Source organism: Artemia franciscana, chromosome 19 (assembly GCF_032884065.1).
Source record: "Artemia franciscana chromosome 19, ASM3288406v1, whole genome shotgun sequence".
Taxonomy (NCBI): domain Eukaryota; kingdom Metazoa; phylum Arthropoda; class Branchiopoda; order Anostraca; family Artemiidae; genus Artemia; species Artemia franciscana.
In genome coordinates this window covers 14,206,997-14,228,738 of record NC_088881.1, presented here as the reverse complement: position 1 = coordinate 14,228,738, position 21,742 = coordinate 14,206,997, and the positions used below count along the sequence as shown (strand labels likewise).

Genomic DNA, 21,742 nt, shown 5'->3' with positions numbered 1-21,742 from the left:
GACAACTTTTCTTGCTGTTTCTGTGATTCCTCGGCACGCTTTCTTCGGCATACCCAAGAAATATTCTGATTGACAAAAAATGCCAAAGGAGGTGTAAATGCTGACTATCATAATCAACCATATCTTTCAAGAGGAATTATCGTTGGAGAATGAGCTTTAAGCTCCTACAAGTAGTTTCCTGCTGTTTACATGATTTTATGAGTTTTGTGCTTTCACAGTAATTCATTCCGTATAGATGTAATGAATATTTTTTTTTTATTTCAAGATGAACATATTATAGAAAAAATATGGACGTACTTTGACTAAAATGACATATTTTTGTATCTTCAAGGAACACGTTCATGGACCAAATTGTTGGTAACCCTTCTATTAATTACCAGAACACATTTGAACAGGTATCTTCGATTGCATCCTAATTTAGCTATTATGTGATGCTAAGTGTTTATAACGAGGATAAAGAGAAAAAAAGTGTAGTTAATAATTGTAAAATAAACAATTATTAGAGAAGAGAACTGGTAAATTTACAGCTGCAAAATGTATGGCTGAAGACTTTAATGCCTCAGTGTACCTAGTGCAGATATACGATAGTCTCCTCAAGTGGGTCGAAAAAGGTCACAGTTTCGTAGACCTTGGTGCCATAGATTTTCGAAAGGCATTTGATTTAATCAATCACATTGTAGCTGCCCTTAATCTCAAGCTAATGGGGGCTAAGAAAAAGACTTTTGCGCTCGTGTTGGACTTTCTCAGTCAGAGGATGCATCGTGTGTTTGCTCCCTACGAAGGTGATAGTAATTCCGAATGGTCCTCATCCACCTGTGGATTCCCTCAAGGCACTAAGCCTGCAGCTGTTGTATTCTTGTCTGTAATTAACTTCCTCATAGCTGACTATGGCAACCGCTACAAGTTCTTGGACGACTTGTCATTTATCCTGAAATATTTAGTACAAAACGGAGTTGTGACGCCACATTTCAGTTCAAATTTTTCAGTCTTTTCACAAAAGAGTGCGCGGAGCTAATCTTGAGATTAATGTGAACGATTCGAAGATAGTTCATTTTAACCCGCTGAAAAGTGATGTTATGGAGCCAAATGTTCCATTCCTTCTAACAAACGGTATCAAGATCCTTGGAGTTACTTTCTCCAAGTGTCTTTTCGGACATTTTAAAGACGTTTGATTTTGTCGATCATGAAATTCTATGGTGTAAAGTGGAGTATCCCGGCATAAGAGGAAGAGCTGTGAATCTGTTGAGGCTTTACCTAAGCGATAGGAAATTATATTTGAATGATAGAGATCAAGCTATACAAGGATATTATGTTAAGTCTGGAGTTAAACAGGGATCTCCTTTTCGTACACAATTATTTTCTGTGCATAGTAATGATCTTTATGGAGTTTTATCTAAAATTTTTATTCAGTAAAAGGGGACCTACATGTAAACCCCTTTGAAAGCATTATTTTTATTTGCTGAAGACACTAATCTGACAGTATATGCGAAAACTGAAGAAGAGTTGATCTGGTTCCTGCAGTTGAGTAGGATATTTGAGTTTGCAGTTGAGTTGAGAAGCAGAAAGTTGAGTTTGCAGTTGAGTTGAAAAGGAGTGGCTGTCCTCTCCTTAACGCCCCGCTCTTTACGCTAATGTTTTTTATCATTTTAAAAAGTAGAGCTGTGAGAAAGAGTCAAAATTTAGCGTAAAGAGTGGAACGTTGAGGTGGGCACAGCCCTAATCATATATGGAATAATTTCTGTTCGTTTTAAGTTCTAATGTCGCTCCTTACTTTCGGTTAAAAAAAACTTGTTTTTTATATTATTATATTTTTATATATTATATTATATACGTTTTTGATTTAATGCAGGTATTGCTTTTGGCTCACTATACATGAATAATTGAAATGAAATTGCATATTAATCGGATAGTTTTGAGACAAATGTGGGAGGGAGGGCCCTAGTTGCCCTTTAGGTTTTTTGGTTACTTAAAACGGCTACTAGAACTCTCAATTTTAGTTTCAAACATTTTATAAGCAATATATATACGGAACTCACAAATTAACTTACGTGACGGACTTTTATATTCGTATTCTATATTCTAATATTCCCTCAGGGCATAGCTTAAAATCCTTGCCCCCAGGCTCTGGTGGTTTGCGACAACCCAAAAAGTCTTGTTATATGATCTTCTATTTTGTATGAATAATGTTGAATACCTTTAAATGAGACCCCTCTGAAGTATATACGACCAACTTTTCCATAAGAACTTTATATGCTCAAGGGGGATAACGTACAACCCTTGTCCTGAGGGCTGTATGATGGTTGTCAAGCTCAAAGACATAATATCCATATCATTCAAATACTTTGAACGAAATTGTTTTCTCGAAATTTGTATAAGATATTTTAGAGAATAATGGATGGGGAGGGGGGGCTTGTCCCTCTCAAATTACTTCTGACTCTTAAAAAGGGCATTATAATTTGCAATTAAAAATAAAATGAGCTCTTGATGAAGCTTATACGACCAGCCATTCCAAAAAAACCTTATATGCCCCCAGGGTATAACTAACAACTCCTGTCCCTGGGTTTTGGCGATTGGGCCAACCCTAGAGGCATTGCTATATATTCCCTAGACTATTTTGAACAAAATGGCTATCTTACAATTTCAATCAGATGCATTTGATGCAAAGGTGAGTAGTTAGAGGTGAAGGGCTAGTTGTCCTCCATCTCTTTCGACTCTTAAAAGGGAACTATAACTTCCAATTTCCAACCAAATGAGGCTCCCCAAAAGTTTATATAATGGCTTTCTCAAAATTTTAATTGGAAGCAAATTTTAATCTAAGTAGAATAATAGTTAACCTCCAATCACTTTTGACTATTAAAAACAGCACTAGGCCTTTTAATTTCCAATATAATGAGCCCTTTTGAAGCCTCTACGACAATTTCTTCTACACGAAGTGTCCTCATTTATACATTTATTTCCAACCCAGACGAATTTAGGGCTAGTCTTATTGATACCCTCTAAAATAATTAAAAAAAGGCTAATGGTCCCGCCAACATCCCCTAAAAGTTTCAGCATTATACCCCACGCGGTCCCAGACTCTCAAATTTTGCAGATGCACAGTTTTAATTACAAGACACCGCACACTATCTTTGCTTTTATCCAGGAGTCTGTTTTGTTTCCAGATTGTAAAGCCTCGGAAATTTAGACTTATTGAATGATCTTTTTTTGCTAGAATCTTTAGTGTACAATGGCTAGTTTCCATAATTTCGTATGATTAGAAGATTTAATCTTTAATCTTAAGAGCCCCCTCTTAAGTTCAAATGACCCTCACATGAGACATGGTCGTAAAAAGGTTTCTTGGCCCTTTGTCAGGCGCGTTTTGGGGAACCAATATTGTTTCTGTGTTTTTCCTTCTGGATTCGGCTCTTTAGCTCAATGACTTAAGCATAAAATTTTGAGCCAACCAGGAAAGATGAACTTTGGCCTTTTTTATATAATTTATTTTTGTGAAGGGGGGTAGGTGTGTGTCTGATTTATTTTATTTTTTTACTCAAAAATTTAAGAGTGTAAATTTCCAAAGGAATTAAGGAAAAAAGATGTTTGGGTCAGGGTTAATATATATTTATGTGTCCATCTCCTCTCTTCTACACATTAAATAATCGTAAACCTTCCATTATCCTATCTATTATTTATGGCTCTTCAATTGCTCCCTCTAGTGCATGTACACTCGCGCTGTTCCTTTAGTAATTGTGGTATTTATTTTCAGTTACCTCATTACATTGCTGTCGATCATCGTAGCAAGAGTGTTGTCGTTGGCATTCGAGGTACCAAATGTACCTCGGATGTACTGACAGATTTAGTGTGTGAAGATGCACCAATTAAAATTGAGCCAAGACGCTTAATGTACAAGGTAAGTTTATTGATTTTTCTCACTTCATTCATACTTGTTTCACTTGTAACTATTTTGTTCAATTTATGTTCATAAAATATTTCTGTGTATTCAATTATATCCACCTGGAGAAAGTGGATTTAGTTTTAAATCGTACCTTAAATTTTTCCAAAAAGGGAAATTTGAACCAGATCCTCCACCATCCCTGAATTTTCAGGGTTTCTCTTAACTTTACCGTTTTATATTTCCCTTTTTTCGAAAATCAGGCAAATTTTCTCCGACTCGTAGCCTTTAATTAGTATTACTAAACTTAATAAAACTTATATTTGGGCTTTGTTGATGGTAATTGCTAATCGACCATTCCCTGTGTCCCCGTCGTCATTTACATATCCCCTTTTTGCCCCCCGGCGACCCCGTTTTAGTTGTGTCCCGGTCGTCATTTATATTCCCTGTGTCCCAGTCGTCATTTGTGTCCCGGTGTCCCAGTCTGTAATTTCGCTTTGAGTGTCCCAGCCGTCATTTATATTCCTTGTGTCCCGGTGTTCTGTCTGTAACATACGAAAATAGATCAATTGTGTTGTAACTTTGTCCGCGATCCCATTCTACACATGTAGAAATAGAAGCAATACGATTAGGTGAAGGCATTCCCAAAGGCTTGAGAAGTTTGTTTGCAATAGATAAGATCAAACCTTCAATCATAACTAAAGTGCAGTTATAAATTTCTGTTGTAAAGTCCAAGGTCATATCTGACCTTTCTAGCCGTATTCGGTGAAGTATATTCTCAGCCATTTGCGATTTGTATTTCTCCCATAACTCTCTAGGAGATGAAGGAGAGCAACTTTTGCCAGAAGACACGGGCCGTAATGTCATGTCTATGAACCGGCGATTTTCCAGGATTTAAAAGTTGCTGTATCTATTCCCAAGATGGTTTATATGTAAATGTAATAAATAACGCATGTGTAACCCTTTCTGGCGGCCTCCTCGAGATCAGCGGCCTTTTTCTCGGTGAATAGCTTTCTGTCTCTGTGGAGGAATTTATTTCTTACGTCGTTTAGACGTCTGTAGGTAACCATGTCCTTCGCTAGGCGTGTTTACGACGGTGTTCAATAATATCAAAAGTTTCCTGCGATATCCAGGACTTTTTTGGGGGCTTCAGACGGCCGATAGTACTTTCAACCGAAAGAAATATGCCGTCCTTGAATGGTTGCCATCCTTCTTCAGATCCCAAAACTTGACCAAGACAGTCGAAACCGTTTGATATGGAGACAGCATAGACCTGGCGCGTGTTGGAGTTTGCGAGATTGTTCAAGTTTAATTTGGGAGGATGGTGGTCACTTTTCTGGGCTTTCGGGCGTAGTCTAAGGTTGGAGACGACAAGCCTGTGGTCGGTGTTTCCCAATTCTGCACTTTTGTAAGTTCGGCAATTAGTTATAGAGGAACGCCAGCGTCGGGACACGATTATATAGTCTAACATCTTTTTTGTTCGTCCATCATTGCTATACCAGGTATATTTGTGAACTTCTTTCCTTTGAAAAAGGGTATTGGTGATCACGAGATCGTGCATGTTGCACAGATGAAGGAGCCTTAGCCCATTGTCGTTCAAGCAGTCGGGTGTTACAGGTCCTAGAACACTGTTCCAAACGCCGTCTTTCAACGCCGTGTTGGGGCGTAGCAGACAATGATGGTCCATTTTCCATGTGTGTGCCGGACTGTTAGTATCCTGTCTTATATTTGCTCGTAAGAAAGGAGGCACCTCCTGATCCGAGAGTCTAGCACAAGTGCGACTCCATTAGTTTTAGTTCTTTGATCACCCGACCAGATTAAGTGATAGCCTTCACCGATGTCTTCAGAGTAGTTTTCTATAAGGCAAGCTTCAGTTACGCCTGCTACAGCCACACCAAAACGCTTGAGTTCTAGCGCAAGCATTGATTTTGCTCCAGGGAGGTTAAGGGTCAAAACGTTCCAGGTGGCCAGGTGAAGACCACCTTGGTCAATAAGGTTCAAACGATGGTAAAATTTCGGTCCAGGGACATCCTGAAGTCTTGAAGGGTAAAAAGAAGATCGATCATCCGAGGCAATAACATCACTATTCGTTGCAATTAGGTTCGGGTGGAGGGTTGCAAGCCCAATCGACCCTAGGTCTGGGACCTGATTAGCTAGAGGAGTCTAACTATTGAATGTCCCTGGGGTGGGCTCCACCCACCTTGTGAGGTCAAGGCCACCCTTTACGTGGAGCGTTTAGTTAGGGGATTCCCCCATATCCAGTGGCACATGGTCAGCAGACTAAGGTCTGCTTCATTCTGGACATAACATGACGGTTATTTCTTTTGTTTGTGTTTTTTTTTGTGATATACCGCGCGCTTAAGTATGCCAATAGGCACTTGCGGTGTTTGATTATATGGTTTAATTTTTGCTGCAAATAAAGATGTATCTATCTTTCTATCTTATTTTCATAAATAAAATCAGTCAAAACTTGAAAAACTAAATCAGGCAGCACTAAAGAGGGATATTGGGACTTTTTTTTTACCAGGGCACTTTATATTGAAGGGCTTGTCGTAGAAACTTTGAAAGTGCTCATTCAATTTGGAATTGGAACTACTAGTGACCTTTTTAACTACTCTGATATGTTGTATTAACCCAAAAGCCTTGTTATATAATCTTTGGACTATTTTGAATAAAATGACGACCTAAAAATTTCAATTGGATGTATTTCGTAAAAGCAAGACGTGTGGGGGCTAATTGCTGCCCTTTGATTACTAATCCAATGAGTCCCGTCCAAAGTCTAAACAACCATCCTCTCTTTAAAATCCTTATATGCCCCCTGGACATATCTGACAACTCTTGACCTGAGAGCTGTGCGGGCTGTGTGTTTTCTTCATAGACATAATTTTCAGACCTTTCAACTATGATGAACAAAATGCTATCTTCAAATTTTCATTGGACATCTTTGGAGAAAATGATGAGCGTGGAGAGGAGGGGGCTGGTTGCTTTCAAATCACTCTTGAATTTTAAAAGAGGACTATAACTTCTGATTTTAAATCAAATGAGCCACTTCTGAAGTTTATTCGAGCACCAATTCTATATAAAATCTTATATGCCCCCGGGGTATGACTTAAAACATTAGCCTAGGGCCTTTGGGGGTAGTGTCAACCCTGGGGGCATTGTTGTATGTTTTGTGAAATACTTTGAAAAAAATGCTATCTCACAATTTTAATCAGATTCAATGGAAAAGAGGGGTATTCAGGGGGGCCTAGCTGCCCTCCATCACTTTTTGAATCTTAAAGGGGAATTAGAACTTCTAATTTTCAGTTTTAACTGAAAATTAGTAACGTCCATAACTGTTGTAAATTTTTTAAAGCCTTGTTTTTTCTCTTCTTTCTAGGGCCACAAAGGTATGGTGGAATCGGCAAATCAAATTAATCGAGAAATTGTTGACATACTTTTAGCTGTTTTAGGAGAGCACAGCAATTACGGCTTGGTTGTGACAGGTTAGTATATATACTCTCCCTTCCTCCTCTCTCTCTCTCCCTCTCTTTTTCTTTCTCTTTCTCTCTTTCTCTCTTTCTTTCTTTCTTTCTTTCTTTCTTTCTTTCTTTCTTTCCTCTCCCCCCTCTCTCTCCCCTTCTCTTTCTTCCCCTCTCTCCCATTTTCTCTCTCCCTCTCCTTCCCTCTCTCTATCTCCCTCTGTCTCTCTTTCTTTCTTCTCTCTTAAATTCTTAAATAATGTTAGAATTTTATAAAGATTTACTGACACTAGGTTTCTTTTTTGTAAAGTTCTTGGGCCCTATTCCAGCCCGATTTTTTTTTTTTGCACAAAATAGTGCTCCGTTGAACTTAAATCTGTTTCGGTACCCAAAAAGAGTACTAGAGCTTCATGTTTACGATTAGTAAGGACTTTACGGTATTCTGTGACCATTGATTTGATACAATCACCCTTGGCTCGTATTTCTGGAATCTTTTTCAAAGAAATTTCAATTCGATAAAATTTATATATTTTGGAAGCATACATATTAGACCCTTTTGTTGTTTGCTTTTTTTAACCTTATTTTTGGTAGAATTTGGTTACCATTGATTGGTTGCCCTTTATTCTCCGTTTGATTTACTATGAACTGTTTTATGTACTCTTCATTTTTGAATGAATTAATTATTCCATACTTTCAATAATAGTCATATTAAACAATTATTTTTAATCATGTTAACTCTTTCAACAATCATAGGCAGCCCAATAGCACTGTTTAAGTAAAGAGCAAAGTGAGTGCAGTATAATATTTATTTATTTTGTGTCTGCTTTGTTGTTGTTGTTGTTTTTTCTGGCCAGGGCACTTCGTATAGAAGAGGCTATCTTAGCAACATTGAAAGGGACCTACTTTATTGGAACTTAAAAGTTCTAGTACAATTTTTAAGAGTGATTGGAGGGGAGCCAGACCTTACATAATGGTGGATTTTTTATCCATCCATTTTGTTCAGAACAGTCCAAAGATCATAGAACAGGGCCTTCGGAGTTGAGACAAATCCTAGAGCCTAGGGGCAAGGATAGTAAGTTATATGCCCAAGGGCATAACTTACTGCTCTTGCAAGATTACAGAGTGAAAAACTGAGAGAAATTCGCCAAGAACAGTTGAATACAAAACTGGAGTGTTTAAAATTTAACAATGTTGAAGATGATGGTAAAGTTTTAAGAGAATAATTTTGACTCTGCTAATGGCGTTATAGGGAAAAAAGTAGGAATGCAGGTAGAAATATTAATGAAAATTACTTATGTTTAATAGAAAGAAGAAGGGGTTTGTATAAAAACTGTCTGAGTGATAGATCATATGAAAATAGTGGAATGTAAAGAAAGTAGTGGGACCATTAAAAAATTAACTAAGGAGGTGTAAAGTGGATACCTTGGATAAACCGGTGATACCGGTGTCCCAGTCTGTATATACATTCGTTTTTGAATTGGTCTTTTTTTAGGTTTTAGTTTTCTGCCTTTTTTTTAGTTTTTTTAGTTATACCTCATGATTCTAATGATTGCCCTTGAGCTTTGTTGATGGTGATTGCTAATCGAATATTCTCTGTGTCCCCATCGTCATTTATATATCCCCCTGTCCCCCCGGCGTCCCCGTTGTAGTTGTGTCCCTGTGTCCCGGTCGTCATTTATATTCCCTGCGTCCTGGTCGTCATTTGTATTCCGGTGTCCCAGTCTGACGAATGTATATACATTCGTTTTTGAAATGGTAAATGATGAAATAAATTTTTGTATTTTTCCCCTTTTTTTCGTTTTAGTTTTTTTTGGTTTTACATTTTTTTAGTTTTTTTTTCTTTTTTCTTTTTAGTTTTTTTTTATTTTTATTTTTTTAGTTTTGTTTTTCTCCTTTATTTTTCTTTTTGTTTCCTATTTTTAGTTTTTTTTATTTTTTAGTTTTTTAGTTTTTTAGCTTTTTTAGTTTTTTTATTAGTTTTTAGTTTGTTTTTTTCTTTTTAGTTTTTTTGTAGTTTTTACCTTTTTTTTAGTTTTTTTTTTTACTTATGTCCTGGTCGTCATTTATACTCCCTGTGTCCCGGTCGTCATTTGTGATGGTTTGTTGACGGTGTTTTGTTGATGGTGATTGCTAATTGAACATTCCTTGTGTCCCGGTCGCTTTCTCTTTGAGTGTCCCGGTCGTCATTTATATTCCCTATGTGCCGGTGTCCTGGTCGTCATTTGTGTCCCAATGTAATTTCGTAATTTCGTCAGTCGAAAACATGACGTCAGTTGACACAGAAACATGACGTCACCTAACACATAGACAGACAGACAACTTATTTTTATATATATATACTAGCTGTGGGGGGGCGCTTCGCGCCCCCCCAAGCCCCCCCGCGCGCGTAAGTCGTTACGCGCCATATTAGTTACGCGCCATTGTAGTTGTGTCCCTGTGTCCCACCTGTGAATATAGATAGATTTATATATGTGTTTCAAACTACGTAAAAATTGCGAATATACAACATTTTTGGCTTTCCCACTACTGGGAGCTTTCCGTTTCCAATTGCCAGCAATTGATCTGAAAATGTTTGACCAGAGTCATCGTTTTGCAATCGGACACGCATATTTGTAGTTAATTTTAATATTTTTACGTGTGCCCATAAATTAGAATTTTTCAGGCAAGCATTCATTTCGTCTGCAGGAGTTAAACTACGTAAAAATTGCGAATATACAACATTCTTGGCTTTCCCATTGTCTGTGCATATACAAAGCCGTATGCACTAATAATGACGTCATATGCAAACGCTCTTTTTACAAACAAACAAACATGCATACACACAACTCGTTTTTATATAGATAGATAGATAGGTAGATACAATACAAATTAACTGCGTAAAACTTGCGAATATACAACATTTTTCGCTGTCCAATTGTCGCTGCATATAAATAGATTGTCAGGTTTACCGACCCTCGAACATGCAACGCACAATTGTCCATGGGAAAAACAATCAGTATTAAGATCTATACCACATTTTTCTAATGATTGACCTTGAGCTTTGTTAATGGTGATTGCAAATGCTAATCGAATTGGGAATTGCAATCTTTTAAATTGAAAAGGCAGATCCGTTGGAATCATGGGAATGCGAGGAATAAGAACAGCCTCACCCTCAAAAGGCCCTGTCAAGATTGTGGCCTCTATTAGGTTTTCCATTGTTTTTTTACGGCAAGTCGCGTGCCATTGCAAAGCTTTGGTGGGTTGATATGTCTTAAAAGTATTATTGGTACGCCTATTTTTAGTTGTAGCACGTGTGGTGGAAACCCTGAAAGATCTATGGAATTTAAAAATTCAGATGGATAACTAACTGCTTCATTTGGTTCCAAAACTGTGTCGACTGACTTGTAAAGGACTGCCTGGTCTCGAATCTTGGTCAAAACAATATTGTTGATTTCGTGGACGTCTATATTTTTGGGTGCGAGAATCGCTCTTTCACTTAGCCATTTATTATTTTTATAATTTTTTAGAATATTCGGAAATACTTTTTCAATCAATTAATTTTTGGACGTCACTAAATTACAGAAATCAGCAGGTAGTTGTATACGTCCTGAAATTGAGTCTATCGTATCATAAATGTCTTTTTGTTCCGACGTTAACTTGGAAATGTTATTTTGTACATACGACAATAGATCATTCGCACTGTAACTTTTTTCACGATCCAATTCTACACATGTCAAAACAGCAGCGATACGGTTAGGTGAAGGCATTCCCAAATCCTGAAGAGGTTTGTTTGCCATACGTACGCACAAATCTTCTATAATAACTAAAGTGTAGTTATAAATTTCTGATGTAAAATCAAAAGTCATATCTGACGTCTCTAACTGTTTTCGATGGAGTATATCTTCGGACATTTTTGACTTATATTTTTCCCATAACTCTGTAGGAGCTGATGGAGAACAAGTTGTTAAAATGATGCCAAACAATGCACGAATTTGACTTGGGGTTGACGTTTCGCACTAATGGGGAATATGGAACAACCCACTGGTTATCTACTTCGATGGTGGTACCGTTGCCATTGTAGGTATTTCAGTCATTTTACAATTAGAAATTTCTCTTTCAACGGTCTTCTTACAATTAAAAATTTGTCTTTGAACGATATTCTTAAATACCTGTGTCCTGGTCGTCATTTATATTCCCTGTGTCCCGGCCGTCATTTGTGTCCCGGTATCCCAGTCTGTAATTTCTCTTTGAGTGTCCCGGTCGTTATTTATATTCCCTCTGTCCCGGTCGTCATTTGTGTCCCGGTCTGTAATTTCTCTTTGAGTGTTTTTTCTTTTTAGTATTTTTTAGTTTTTTAAATTTTTTCTTTTTTCAGTTTTCTTTTTCTTCTTTATTTTTCAGCTTCACTATGAAATACATATCGCCGAACCTTTGTTTTTTTAACTAAAATCTGGTAGGCATTGATGACCTTATCCGAGTCAAAATCCCAAACCCAATCATCATCGCTATCATTTTCAGTTTTGATATGTTTTGACTCTCGCTGTCCAGGTGGATCTTCATCTAACTGCGCGGTTTTGCGTTCTTTAGCCTCAAGCCTGTTTCCTTGCTGTTCTTTTGATTCCTCGGCACGCTTTCTTTTCTGACTTTCTCTATCAGCAGCAAGTTTTTTGGCATAGACTCTTTGAGCATCTTCATCGGCTTTTGCCATTGTAAGTTCATCAGTCATTTTAAACTTAAACATTAATAGATTTCTACGTGAACATATATGTCTTAAATATCTTTAATGACGTCACCGTCAAAGCAAAAATGACGACAACTAATTTCATGACGTCAGTCGACACGGAAACATGACGTCACCTGATCCACAGATCCACAGACAGACAGACAACTTATTTTTATATATATAGATATATACTAGCTGTTGGGGTGGCGCTTCTCGCCACCCCAACACCTAGTTGGTGGGGCGCTTCGCGCCCCCCAAGCCCCCCCGCGCGCGTAAGTCGTTACGCGCCATATTAGTTACGCGCCATTGTAGCTGTGTCCCTGTGTCCCACCTGTGAATAGAGATAGATATAAATATATATTTTTAACTACGTAAAACATGCGAATATACAACATTCTTCGCTGTCCCATTGTCTGTGCATATAAATAGCATTTATATTTCCTGTGTCCCGGTCGTCATTTGTGTCCTGGTGTCCCAGTTTGTAATTTCTCTTTGAGTGTCCTGGTCGTCATTTATATTCCCTGTGTCCCAGTTTCCCGGTCGTCATTTGTGTCCCGGTCTGTAATTTCTATTTAAACAATCCCTGTGTCTCAGTCGTCAATTATATATCCCGCCTGTGCCCCCGGCGTCCCCGTTGTAGTTGTGTCCCTGTGTCCCGGTCGTGATTTGTGTCCGGGTGTCCCAGTCTGTAATTTTTCTTTGAGGTTCCCGGTCGTCATTTATATTCCCTCTGTGTCGGTTGTCATTTGTGTCCCGGTCTGTAATTTATCTTTGAGTGTTTTTTCTTTTTAGTTTTTTACATTTTTTCAGTTTTTTTCTTCTTTATTTTTCAGCGTCACTATGAAGTACATATCGCCGAACCTTTGTTTTTTAAATTAAATCTGGTAGGCATTGATGACCTGATCCAAGTCAAAATCCCAAACCCAATCATCATCACTATCATTTTCAGTTTTGACTCTCGCTTTCCAGGTGGATTTTCATCTAACTGCGCGGTTTTGCGTTCTTTAGCCGCAAGCCTGTTTTCTTGCTGTTCTTGTGATTCCTCGGCACGCTTTCTTTTCTTACTTTCTCTATCAACTGCAAGCCTGTTGTCTTGCTGTTCTTGTGATTCCTCGGCACGCTGTCTTTTCTTACTTTCTCTATCAGCAGCAAGTTTTTTGGCATAGACTCTTTGAGCAGCTTCCTCGGCTGTTGCCATTGTAGGTTCTTCAGTCATTTTACAATTAAACATTTTTCCGTGAACGCATGTATTAAATACCATTAATGACGTCACCGTCACAGCAAAAATGACGACAACTAACTTCATGACGTCAGCCGACACAGAAACATGACGTCACCTGATCCACAGGAATTTATGCTCGAATTTCGTTAAGTATTCCTTTTAACGGCTCTTTACGCTAATGTTAAACTATTGATTTAACTGAAAGAATTTTAGAGTGGAAAAAATAATGCCAACTAGTAATTGGAATTGTTTGTTTTGTGATTGGCTTTACAAACATTTGGAAGGATTTTTTTTATTCTCTATAACAGATGCCAATAATGAAACATGCGCTTCTATTCTTACGACTATGTGAATAGAATTTACTTTTTAGTAAATTTACTCAAGTGATATCTATTAGCAAATTGCTCTGGAAGTATTGAGAGGATAATATAAACTTTATTATTAAGAGTGGGAGTTGAGGAGTGGCATACACTCACTTAAGATAGTTCCTGTTCGATATGTGTTTTAATTCTGTCTTTTTATGTTACGCAAAAAAAAATTCAAATAATCTCTGTTGCTTTTGTCAACGTCATATAAATCTATATCATGGAGTATTTCTCGAGAACCATGATCTTGTATATTTAATATCATTAGAACTAGTATCTTTACTCATAATCTTACTTTGTGTTTTCTATAATTTGATTCCTAGTAAGAAACTCAAGAAGGGGGCCTGACTTATCCAGAAATTGCAATTAGTTACCTTGATCTCAGAATTACGGTTGCAAATCAACTCAAAGTTTCCAATGAATAAGTGGCAAGAAGTTATTGACCCCTCTTTGGCCCCTCTAAAAATCTCCTCTTCTATAGTGTTAAAAAATATGTGATCTCCTCATTTCTAGAATGAATCCCTTATATTTTCAAGCAATTCAACCATTAACTTATCTTATCAATGTCTCCAAATTCATTCTCATTGAGAGGTCACTCTCTTATAAACCATGTACACCATAGGGCTTTGACAAGTGTGGCGGAACTATGACAAGTATTTTGGGAAGTTTGTCAATTGTTTGGAGAGTGTCCCAAGCGTAGAGGGACTACTTGGAACACTTGGGGATCTGAAATTCACACCAGGGTACAGGGAGCGTTCCCTCGAATATCACACCTAAGAAAAGTAAGAGTGTAAATCTATTGCTTTCTTGATGATGATTGCTAATCGAACATTCCCTGTGTCCCCGTCGTCCTTTATATATCCCCCCGTGCCCCCCGGCCTCCCCGTTGTAGTTGTGTCCCTGTGTCCCAGTCGTCATTTGTGTCCCAGTGTCCCGGTCTGTATAAACATTCGTTTTTGAATTGGTATATGATGAAATAAATTTTTGTGTTTTTCCCCTTTTTTTCTATTTAGTTTTTTTTTGGTTTTTATTTTTTTTTAGTTTTTTTCTTTTTTCTTTTTAGTTTTTTTTTGTATTTTTTACCTTTTTAGTTTTTTTTTATTTTTTTTTTTTAGTTTTGGTTTTCTCCTTTTTTTATAGTTTTTTAGCTTTTTTATTAGTTTTTAGTTTTTTTTTCTTTTTATTTTTTGCAGTTTTTACCTTTATTTAGTTTTTTTTACTTATGTCCTGGTTGTCATTTATACTCCCTGTGTCCCGGTCGTCATTTGTGTCCCGGTGCTTTGTTGATGGTGATTGCTAATCGAACATTCCTTGTGTCCCGGTCGCTTTCTCTTTGAGTGTCCCAATCGTCATTTATATTCTCTATGTCCCGGTGTCCCGGTCGTCATTTGTGTCCCGATGTCCCGGTCTGTAATTTCGTCAGTCGAAAACATGACGTCAGTAGACACACGAACATGACGTCACTCGACAGACCCCCACACAGACAACTTTTATATATATACTAGCTGTTGGGGTGGCGCTTCTTGCCACCCCAACACCTAGTTGTTGGGGATAACACCTGGGTGGATATATAGCTGTTGGGGTGGCGCGAAGCGCCAACCCAACAGCTAGTATATATATATATATATATATATATATATATATATATATATATATATATATATATATATAGTGTGTGTGTGTGTATATATATATATACATATATATATAATATATATATATTCAAAAGCCCAGCACCCAAAAGGAATATTATCAGTTTGAAAATTTTAAAGGAACCATAGTACATAGGGTATTCTGATCATAACACTTCATGTTTAAGGAGTTGTCACAGAGTCTTCAAAAGGAAGTCATTCGGTTGGAAATTAAAAGTTCTGATGTCCTATTAAAAATTAAAATGGTTTGGAAGGCAAGCAGCCCCTCTTCCTTTGCAGATCATTTCTCCAGTCACATCCAATCAATATCATGAGATTTTCATTTTGTTCAGCGTAGTTTAAAAGTTGAGCAATTATGTTTTTTTGGGTCACAACCGACCCCCGTCCCAATAAAGTCCTTGGGACAAGAGCTATCGGCTATGCTATGAACATATAAGATTTTTTATAGAAGGCGTTGTCGTGGAAACTTCAGAGGTGGCTCACTGGATTAAAAAACAGAAGTTCTAGCACCCTTATTAACAGTCATAAGTGATTGGTGAGAAACTAGCCACCCCTCTTGTCCTCCTTTCCCCAAACACCTCCGAGAGAAATTTTGAGATTACCATTTTGTCAAAAAAACAGTGTGAAGATGATATAACAAGGACTTCTGGATTGACACAATCTCATATAGCCTAAGGGCTAGAGTTGTAAGTTTGTTCCCTGGAGGTATATGAGGTTTTTGTGGAAGGGTTGGTCGTGTAAGCTTTAGGGAAGGCTCATTTGATTTGAAGTAGAAATTTCTGTATTTGCTTTTAAGAGTCAAAAGTGATAGGAGTACAACTAGACCTCTCCCCCTCTCGGAGCCCTCTTTTTCCCAAACACATATGATGAAAATTGTGAGACAGTCATTAAAAATAGTTTGAAGAACATATAACAATCCAGAAATAAATTAAGCAGATATACATTTCTGTAATAATTAAAAACCGAAACTAGCAGAAATCATAGGTAGCGCAATAAAACGGCTGATGTAAAGAGCGATATGGGCACAATTTTTTTCTTTTTTTTGTGTGTTTTTTTTTCCAGACCAAAGCACTTCGTATTGAAGTTGTTGTAGGAACTTCGAAAGGAGCAAACTTGGTTATAAATTGAAAGTAATAGTGCTCTTTTTAAGAGTCAAAAGTGATTGAAGGCAATCCAGCTTTTATGGAGTTCCAGTACGTCACTTGACTTCTTGGATTATCATGCACATGCCCTCTCATGTCATGCCTTAAGACATACCTAAGAAATATTCTGATTGGCAGAAAATGCTAAAGGAAGTGTAAATGCTGACCATCATAACCAACCATATCTTTCAAGAGGAATTATCGCTGGAGAATGAGCTTTAAGCTCCTACAAGTAGTTTCCTGCTGTTTACATGATTTTATGAGTTTTGTGCTTTTGCAGTAACATATTCCGTATAGATTTAATAAATAATTTTTTTGATTTCAAGATGAACATATTATAGAAAAAATATGGACGTACTTTGACTAAAATGACATATTTTTGTATCTTCAGGGAACACATTCATGGACCAAATTGTTGGCAACCCTTCTATTAATTACCAGAACACATTTGAACAGGTATCTTCGATTGCATCCTAATCTAGCTATTATGTGATGCTAAGTGTTTATAACGAGGATAAAGAGAAAAAAAAGTGTAGTTAATAACGGTAAAATAATCAATTATTAGAGAAGAGAACTGGTAAATTAAGAGCTGCAAAATGTATGGCTGAAGACTGTAATGCCTCAGTGTACCTATGCGAATATACGATAAGTCTCCTCAAGTGGGTCGAAAAAGGTCACAGTTTCGTAGACCTTGGTGCCATAGATTTTCGAAAGGCATTTGATTTAATCAATCACATTGTAGCTGCCCTTAATCTCAAGCTAATGGGGGCTAAGAAAATGACTCTTGCGCTTGTGTTGGACTTTCTCAGTCAGAGGATGCATCGTGTGTTTGCTCTCTACGAAGGTGATAGTAATTCCGAATTGTCCTCATCCACCTGTGGATTCCCTCAAGGCACTAAGCTTGCAGCTGTTGTATTCTTGTCTGTAATTAACTTCCTCATAGCTGACTGTGGTGACCGCTACAAGTTCGTGGACGACTTGTCATTTATCCTGAAATATTTAGTACAAAACGGAGTTGTGACGCCACATTTCAATTCAAATTTTTCAGTGTTTTCATAAAAGAGTGTGCGGAGCTAAATCTTGAGATTAATGTGAATAAGTCGAAGATAGTTCATTTTAACCCGCTGAAAAGTGATGTTATGGATGTTAGAAGGAAATGTTCCATTCCTTCTAACAAACAGTATCAAGATCCTTGGAGTTACTTTCTCCAATGACTTCAGCTTTGTCGCACATATTGAAAACGTGGTTAAAAGTGCAAACGCTAGTCTACTGACTTTAAACGGTATGCGTAGGTTCAGTGCGAACACAGAGAGTATTAAGTATGCATACGTAGCGTATGTCCGCCCCGTTCTGGAATATGTGTTCGATGTTTGGGTGCCCTCAGCACTTAGAACAGTGTATCTTTGTCAGGAGAAAAGGCTTTGGAAGTGCTAGGACTGTCGTCACTCCAAAACCGATACAAAACCCTGATAATGAGTTTTGAAGAGTTCTTGCTTTCTAAATCTCAGCACCGTGACATTCTACCTGATAAACCTCTACCATCAAGAACGAGAAAGCAAGATAAGTTAGTTCCCGTTAAAGCAAGAACAAACCGATGTGGTAATTCTTTCGTCCCGGTTTTCGTCAAAATGTACAATAAGAGTTAATATTTATAATTTGATTTATATTTACAAGTGTAGTTTGATTTTGAATATGTTGTAAAGAAACACAAATCAGTGATAGCTGTCAAGTTTTGCTATTAAACCTGTCTGCTACTACTGCTGCTACTACCACTAATCTCATTGGAGGGGTCCATTAAGAATGACGAAAAAAAAAGAAAGAACCAACAAGATATTGACAGTTATAACATTTGAAATGTCTCGTCAGGCACATCGGCTGAAGAATCGTCCATCAAATTGTTTGACGACAGCGTAGCTGTAATTTTAGCAGCAGTAAACGACAATTAAACTGTTTAACAAGGTCTAGCAATTAGTATGAAACCAGTAGAATACCGATTAATGGAAGTGGAGAAATCTGTGACGGCTTCAAATAAGGAAATAGCTGAATAAAAGCCGAGAGTTTCTGCCGTAGAAAATGAAGCTTTAAATCTGAAGTTGTAAATTTTGGTCTTGGCTCGGGAAAACGTGAAGTTAACAACAGAGTTGTCAGCTGTTAAGCAAAACCTCCAGGAGTGGAAAATAAAAAAAAACTCGTAAGAGCCTGTTTTTATGGAACGTTTTGGCAAGTGATGTGGAATCAGCAAAAAATGTGTTTGGAAAGGTTGTCAAAGATGGGCTTGAACATGAGCATAATTGTAATTATAAAGTTTTAGAATATGGAATGGAAAGATGGAATTTTCACTCAGTCGTTTCAAATTGCAAACATAGTGTCAAATAGATAGTATCAAATAGAATCCTTGCAATTATAGACCGATTTCACCGCTTCCGATTATAGCTAGAATAATGGAGAACATTTTATGCATAAGGACTGAGACATTTCTAGAGAAGAAACGTTTTTTCTTTAAGAACCAATTTTGTTTCATTAAGAAACATTCTACAGACTATGCAGTGCAATTTCTGACAACGTTATTTAATGATGGCCTTGATAAACATTTTAAAGTTGTAAGTGTCTTTTCGGACATTTTAAAGACGTTTGATTTTGTCGATCATGAAATTCTATGGTGTAAAGTGGAGTATCCCGGCATAAGAGGAAGAGCTGTGAATCTGTTGAGGCTTTACCTAAGCGATAGGAAATTATATTTGAATGATAGAGATCAAGCTATACAAGGATATTATGTTGAGTCTGGAGATAAACAGGGATCTCATTTTCGTACACAATTATTTTCTGTGCATATTAATGATCTTTATCAAGTTTATCTAAAATTTTTAATCGGTAAAAGGGGACTTACGTGTAAACCCCTTTGAAAGCATTATTTTTATTTGCTGAAGACACTAATCTGACAGTATATGCAAAAACTGAAGAAGAGTTGGTCTGGTCCCTGCAGTTAAGTAGGATTTTTGAGTTTGCAGTTGAGTTGAGAAGCAGTGGCTGTCCTCTCCTTAACGCCCCGCTTTTTACGCTAATGTTTTTTATCGTTTTAAAAAGTAGAGCTATGAAAAAGAGTCAAAATTTATCGTAAAGAGTGGAACGTTGAGGAGGGCACAGCCCCTTTCATATATAGAATAATTTCTGTTCGTTTTAAGTTCCAATGTCGCTCCTTACTTTCAGTTAAAAAAAAAACCTGTTTTTATATTTAATTTCTGAACATTTTTGATTTAATGCAGGTATTTATTTTGGCTCACTATATTAAACGATTAATTATTGGCTCAATAATTAAAACGAAATTGCATATTAATCGGATAATTTTGAGACAAATGAGCGGGGGAGGGCCCTAGTTGCCCTATAGGTTTTTGGTTACTTAAAAAGGCTAATAGAACTCTCAATTTTAGTTTCAAACATTTTATTAGCAATATTTATACGGAACTCACAAATTAATTTACGTGACGGACTTCTATATTCGTATTCTATATTCTAATATTCCATCAGAACATAACTTAAAACCCTTGCCCCCAGGCTCTGGCGGTTTTGCGACAACCCGAAAAGTCTTGTTAAATAATCTTCTACTTTGTATGAATAATGTTGAATACCTTTTAAATGAGACCCCCTCTGAAGTATATGCGACCAACTTTTCCATAAAAACTTTATATGCTCAAGGGGGATAACGTACAACCCTTGTCCTGAGGGCTGTAGGATGGTTGTCAAGCTCAAAGACATAATATCCAAGCCATTCAAATACTTTGAACGAAATTGTTTTCTCGAAATTTCTATAAGATACTTTGGAGAATAATGGATGGGGAGGGGGTGGGCTTGTCCCTCTCAAATTTCTTATAAAATGAGTTCTTGATGGAGCTTATGCGACCAGCCATTCCAAAAAAAAACTTTTATGTCCCCAGGGCATAACTAACAACTCCTGTCCCTGGGTTTTGGCGATTGGGCCAACCCTAGAGGCATTGTTATATATTTTCTAGACTATTTTGAACAAAATGGCTATCTTACAATTTCAATCAGATGCATTTGTTGCAAAGGTGAGTAGTTAGGGGTGGAGGGCTAGTTGTCCTCCATCTCTTTCGACTCTTAAAAGGGAACTATAACTTCCAATTTCAAACCAAATGAGGCTCCCAAAAAGCTTATATAATGGCTTCCTCAAAATTTTAATTGGATCCAAATTTTAATCTAAGTAGAATAATAGTTAACCTCCAATCACTTTTGACTATTAAAAACAACACTAGGCCTTTTAATTTCCAATATAGAGCCCTTTTGAAGCCTCTATCACAATTCCTTCTACTCGAAGTGTCCTCATTTGTACATTTATTTCAAACCCAGACGAATTTAGAGCTAGTCTTATTGATACCCTCTAAAACAATTAAAAAAAAGGGCTAGTTCTCCCGCCAACATCTCCTAAAAGTTTCAGTATTATACCCCGCACTATCCCAGACTGTCAAATATTGCAGATACACAGTTTTAATTACAAGGCACCGCACACTATCTTTGGTTTTATCCAGGAGTCTGTTTTGTTTCCAGATTGTAAAGCCTCGGAAATTTAGACTTATTGAATGATCTTTTTTTTTGCTAAAATCTTTAATGTACAATGGCTAGTTTCCATAATTTCGTATGATTAGAAGATTTAATTTTTAATCGTAAGAGCCCCCTCCTAAGTTTTAATGAGCCTCACATGAGACATGGTCGTAAAAAGGTTTCTGGGCCCTTTGTCAAGCGCGTTTTGGGGAACCAATATTGTTTCTGTGTTTTTCCTTCTGCATTCGGGTCTTTAGCTCAATGACTTAAGTGTAAAATTTTGAGCCAACCAGGAAAGATGAACTTTGGCCTTTTTTTATATAATTTATTTTTGCGAAGGGGGGTAGGTGTGTGTCTGATTTTTTTTTTTTTTTTTTTTTTGCTTCTTTTTACTTAAAAATTTAAGAGTGTAATTTTCAAAGGAATTAAGGAAAAAAGATGTTTGGGTCAGGGTTAATATATATTTATGTGTATATTTATGTGATTATTACGATATTAAATAATCGTAAACCTTCCATTATCCTGTCTATTATTTATGGCTCTTCAATTGCTCCCTCTAGTGCATGTACAATCGCACTGTTCCTTTAGTAATTGTGGTATTTATTTTCAGTTGCCTCATTTTATCATTTTGGATCATCAAAGTAGAAGTATCGTCGTTGGTGTTAGAGGCACCAAGTCGATAAATGATGTAATTACCGATTTGACGTGTGATAATGTAGTGATTATAGAGCAAAGACGCCCAATGTATATGGTAAGTTTATTGATTTTTTTCA

The 21,742-nt window shown here is 37.0% G+C and overlaps 2 protein-coding genes across 4 annotated transcripts in view; both read left to right on the top strand.

Annotated features, from left to right (window-relative positions):
• The window catches only part of LOC136039317 (actin-related protein 2/3 complex subunit 4), a 291,440-nt gene that overhangs the window by 100,494 nt on the left and 169,204 nt on the right, over nt 1–21,742 (top strand). The gene's annotated exons all lie outside the window — the stretch shown is intronic.
• Nucleotides 1–21,742, top strand: part of LOC136039311 (diacylglycerol lipase-beta-like) — a 77,338-nt gene that overhangs the window by 36,780 nt on the left and 18,816 nt on the right. For 2 of the 3 annotated variants that reach the window (XM_065722924.1, XM_065722923.1), the window contains exons 6-9: nt 3,746–3,889; nt 7,251–7,356; nt 11,255–11,388; nt 21,580–21,720. In XM_065722924.1, coding sequence (XP_065578996.1) covers nt 3,746–3,889; nt 7,251–7,356; nt 11,255–11,307 — 303 coding nt within the window. In that variant the 3' untranslated portion in view covers nt 11,308–11,388; nt 21,580–21,720. The remainder of the gene's footprint in view (nt 1–3,745; nt 3,890–7,250; nt 7,357–11,254; nt 11,389–21,579; nt 21,721–21,742) is intronic. The other variant, XM_065722925.1, reaches the window with a different exon arrangement.